The 5071-nt window shown below is 38.8% G+C and overlaps 2 protein-coding genes across 2 annotated transcripts; one reads left to right on the forward strand and one right to left on the reverse strand.

Annotated features, from left to right (window-relative positions):
* The first annotated feature begins 976 nt into the window (after positions 1 to 976).
* Tsp_12628 (conserved hypothetical protein) lies at positions 977 to 1975 on the forward strand. Its single transcript, XM_003370443.1, has one exon. It carries the CDS (start codon positions 977 to 979, stop codon positions 1973 to 1975), a length of 999 nt encoding a protein of 332 aa, XP_003370491.1.
* A 1981-nt stretch (positions 1976 to 3956) lies between these two features.
* Tsp_12629 (pyridoxal phosphate enzyme, YggS family) lies at positions 3957 to 4727 on the reverse strand. The gene has a single exon (XM_003370444.1). The coding sequence runs from the start codon at positions 4725 to 4727 to the stop codon at positions 3957 to 3959; it is 771 nt and encodes a 256-aa protein (XP_003370492.1).
* Positions 4728 to 5071: the final 344 nt, after the last annotated feature.

A 5071-nucleotide genomic window follows, 5' to 3' on the forward strand; every position in this document is an offset into this window, starting at 1 on the left:
ATTTGATAAAATGTGGAATGTTTTCATTTGTTGTCGTTGAGAAGTTCATCAGCTCATTAGTAGATAGTTAGGAAAAGGTTTGTTGGCTTTGGTTGTTCTCGTTTGGTATTTTATGTTTTTAGTGTTTGGTTTGTTTGAAATTTTCAACGTGAGAAAATATACAAAAAAACAGCTTGAGGCAGCAGATGATTAATTGAACGAGAGAATCAATCAATCCAACTATCGATGGTAGACGGTGTTTTACGGGTTGGGCGTTTTCTCAGAAATTTGCATTATTTATTATTGATGTAAATTGATAATTGGCCCATATGTGCGACGCAATTTTCTAGCAAATGTGTGTTGGGAGTGACCCGAATTTCTTTCCGCCTCTCTTGTTTTTCTGACACACGCTAATTGTGGTGGTGTCTCCAATGGGTTGCACCATTGTATGTATGTGTGCACGTCTGTCCTAGCTGAACACGAAAAATGCTGCTTCATTTGTGGAACAAGTAAATTCACCTTCTGGCTATTCAATTCAGTGTTCATTCAATTTGACCGACAAACTACTACAACAGCTACTACTACTACCACTACTACATCATACTGCATCAATATGTAAATTGATATTGTGTTGAAACTATGGTTGTCATTTTATAATTTACAGCTACACAAAACTAAACTGCTGTCTATGCAAGCGAAAATGATTGGATTATGATTAAACCAAAGAAATTGTTTGATAATAATAAACTTGAGACAAATATTTTTTTCCCTTTTCAATTTACGCAACATACAAAGTTGGAATTTGACCACAGTATGCCTTGTAATAATAGTTAGTCAGTAGTTGTTTAGGGTTATTATTTGTTATTTTGCTCGGATAGATCGCACCAAACGAAGAATACTGTAATAAATAATAATTACCATTCCACAGACAGACAGACGGACAGACGGACAGACAGATAATTCAGTAACATTCAACAGTAGGTAAACTTTAGAAATAATGTCCACCGATGGTCGTGTTGAATGGTCGCAGACAATGGCGACGGACAGCTTTTCACAAGGCTGTCACACGGCCAGGGCGGTGGTCGGCTACGCCGCAACGTTGTCCACCCTGGTCTACGTGTTCTTGTTCTGCAAGTACGCCAACCTGCGAACCAAGCTCAACTGGGCAGTGTGCAATTTGATAACAAGCAACGGTCTGCTGGCTCTGGCGATGGCCATCTTCAGCACGCTGAAGGCGGTCGACGAGCACTTTTTGCACGACTACTGCGGCTGCATCGTCTTCACCTGGGTGTTGGTGTTCTTGTCCTTCGCACCGTCATGGTCGGTGGCGTTGATGGCTTCGACCCGAGCGATCCATTATTCAAATTTCCCTTCACTTGATGAACGTCGACGAATCAGCTTACCAATTTTGGTCGCCGTGAGGCTGTTTACCGCGTCGGCCGACGCCATTGTCACATCGGTGATCGTCTCGCAGAAGGAAAGCATCGCCCTGGCCACCCGATGCACATACCAGCTCATGCTGGACACGTCGCCGGTTTACATGATATACACGCTGGTGATCATTTTGGCGTTGGTCACGGCCGGCCTGTGGGCTATCATCAGCCGGATACGTTGTCGTCGAAAATTGCTCGCCTCGTTGTCGGCCAACGGCGCCGTCGACCACGATTCCTCCCCGTCTTCACTGCTCAAAGCCGACATCCCGTCCAACTTGTTCGCCCAGCCCGGCCTGGTCACTTTGGGCTTGGCTCTGGCAGCACTGTTCACCTTGCCCAGGGTTGCTTTTTTCGTCGACGACAAATACTTTTGGCAAATATCCACCGTCTGCCCGGTTCTCATTGCCCTGCTCTTGCCGGCCATTTTCATCTACCACACCGACGAGTTTCGATCTCGTTTAGCCGAACTGCTTTTTCCAAATTCTCACCATAACAGTAATAATATCAGCAATAATCAACATGTTAACAATCATAATACCACTTCTTTACATCAGTGCTGTTGAAATTGTTATTCATAATTTCATCATCAGTTTTACCCTGTTTCTTTTTTAAAATCATCATATTTTTGTTAATATTATTTGCTTTTTTATATTTTTAATCCTATTTTTTCGTTCCATTTTCCCTTCTTGTTCGTCTTCTCTTTGAAAATTATCCATCTTTCTGTTTCTTGTTCCACCAACAAAGCAAAAACAACAAATCAACAATTGTTAACATACATACATACAGCCGGTTAAATTAAATGCATTTTTACCTTAAATTTATTTATAAACAATTATGGTTTCTGCATTTTTATAGAAAAATCGATTGTTACTTATTTTTAAAAAATTTATTCATTCAAAATACAATCAAAAAATATCTACTGTTGCATCTGGGCTCGTATTTTCTTCTCCATCCATGTACGCCATTCCGTGCACCGAATTTCCAATCTTGTCATCATCTGTGAAATTAAAAAAAACAAAACAATCAAATACAATCTGAATATATATATATATACCTTTCGGATAGTTTGGGGTGATGCGGAGCCAGTGAATTCAGTAAGCGCATGTTGGTGTAGTTTTGCCATGTAACCAATGGTCAACGTGCCGTTGTCGCTTTTGTCTTCCAGTGTCTCCGATGCGGATGTTAACAAGTCGTATATTTCAATACCGGCTGACACTAAAGCCATTGTGCAACAATTCAAACTAGCACACAGGACTAAACCAAAGAAAAAAAAATATACATATATGACTGAGAATAATATAATACAGGCAGGTAGACAATTGAGGAAACTTTTCGTATACATCCAATGAATAGTGATAATTAATAGAACAACAAGAAATTAATTGTTTCATAAAGCAATTATTCTACATTTTGTTTTTTTCATATTGTTTTAGATTGTAACTGTAAAAGTAAAATGTCACTTCTTATCTTCATCAGTATTATTTCTCAGTACGGTAGAGAGACATACATGGTTCAGTGAAAACTCATGCCTAGATAATACAAACTGATATTTTCAGTTAATTTATTATTTCCAGTAAACTTTCTCACACTGTTATTATTATTATTATATACATGCAGGTCAAATATGATACTATTCTTGAATTTTCTCTTGCTAATCACTAATAATGACCAAGTTGACATATTTCACATATATATATATTGACACGATAACATTCTAAAAATGTTTTCCACTGTAATAATATTTCTCTCACTAGGTGTTAATCAATTTTCAAATGTCGAATTTTATTTCTAAATTCAATCCACTCACCATTGCCTGAATCTTGCAAAATGGAAATAATTAATACAATTTCCGCTTTTGGATACCTTTCAACGAGAACCACTGAATCGAATGCTTGCTGTATAAGTGTAGCTAAATTTTGTTCCTCACTCAGGGCGACTTCTTTGCGACGACGTTGTAATCGTGGCGTTTTGGCAAATGGGGCAAATCGAACCGAAACCGTCAATTTGCCGCAATTTGCCAACAGCATGCCCATGCTATCCTCGGAACTTTTGTGCGCTTCACGTGGACCAATGCTGAAATCAAATTCACCATTCCATAAAACACTCTTGAAAATTCTTCATCGAAACTTACTTACACTGTACATAATATTTTCGTTTTATTCATCTCAATATAAGCGGAACCTCGAAATGATTCAACACAGTTCATCTTCATACCTTAAATATATATATATATTTTTTTGAATTCAGCTTCTTGTAAAATCTTTTTTATTTCTAACATCTCATTACTTATCCTTAACTCAGTTGCAACTGGATTCGATTGTTCCAAATTCTGTTCGCTGTTTTCAGCCTCTTTACACAACTTGCTGTATGGAATAGAATTGTATTCCATATCTAGGATTTGATCTGAAAATTTCTTCACAAAGAAGGTATAGAGGCAAATGATTATTATGCATATAATAAGAATAACAATAACAATAACAATATGTAATATGTAATGGAACAGCATTGAAATATAAGTATTTCATGAATTTCTTAATTTTAATATTATTTTATTGATTGTGGTTCGCCATCTGCATCTCTTGAACCAAAAATAGCACTACCCACTCGTACGCTGCTGCTACCGCAGCAAATTGCTTCTTGAAAATCATTTGACATTCCCATGCTAAGTTCCAGCTGGCCCACTTCCCAATCAAGATCAGTGCATATCTGATTGCGGATTTGAAACAATTTTGAAAATTCACCACGGGCAACTTCTGCACAACTGGACGCTGTACCGATGGTCATCAAACCGATCAACTGTAGAAATGGACAATCTTGGACAACCATACGAGCCAGTTGTAGAACTTGTTCCGGCTCACATCCGTGCTTCTGAATCTCACCGCTGGTATTCACTTGAAGCATCACGTTGATCTTGCCCAACAAAGTTTGGTCGACTCGACCACGTGCAACTCTGTTCAACGTTTCAGCAAGCTTCACCGAGTCGACCGTTTCGACCACGTGCAAATTGGGAACATTTTCGATCAACTTGCGCACCTTGTTCAACTGCAAATGACCAATAAAGTGCCAGCGGATATCAGGGCAGGCAACAAGCAGCTGCTCGTCGTTCGCCTTTTCTATCAACTCTTGCACATAGTTTTCACCAAAGTGACGCTGACCAGCTGCGTAGGCGGCACAAATGTCGACCACAGGTTTGCGTTTGCTGACCGCCACCAATCTTGGAATTGAACCAAAACGCAACGCAGGGTCGGTACAATTCCAAGCGGCCGTGATCTGACTCTGCACAGCGACGATGTTCCGTTGAACAGCGCTCAACATTCGTCGTCAGCAAGCACAATGGGATGAAGTTCGATTTGTCTATCAAATCAAACAAAACAACATCTATTCAATTTCACACCATAACGAACAATATTATCGAAACAGCCAACCGCTGAACAAGAACTTCACTTTTTGAACTTAATAATATTCATTTCGCTATGTTTTACAACAGTGAAATGAGAAAACAAATTCACCGTAAATCCTTTCTAATTATTCTGCATTTTAATAATCAAAACAAATGGTTGATTTACTGACTTTAAAATTACTGCCGAGTTCATTGCAGAAAAGTACAAATTATATGTTTCTGTGTGTGACGTAGAAACGTACAACTTCTGAATTCGAAG

This window comes from Trichinella spiralis, assembly GCF_000181795.1.
Source record: "Trichinella spiralis strain ISS 195 chromosome Unknown Scfld744, whole genome shotgun sequence".
Classification (NCBI taxonomy): Eukaryota; Metazoa; Nematoda; class Enoplea; order Trichinellida; family Trichinellidae; genus Trichinella; species Trichinella spiralis.

Excerpts from the sequence above, each read along its gene's own strand:
- Tsp_12628 (XM_003370443.1), top strand. The coding sequence starts at position 977 with ATGTCCACCGATGGTCGTGTTGAATGGTCGCAGACAATGGCGACGGAC.
- Tsp_12629 (XM_003370444.1), bottom strand. The coding sequence starts at position 4,727 with ATGTTGAGCGCTGTTCAACGGAACATCGTCGCTGTGCAGAGTCAGATC.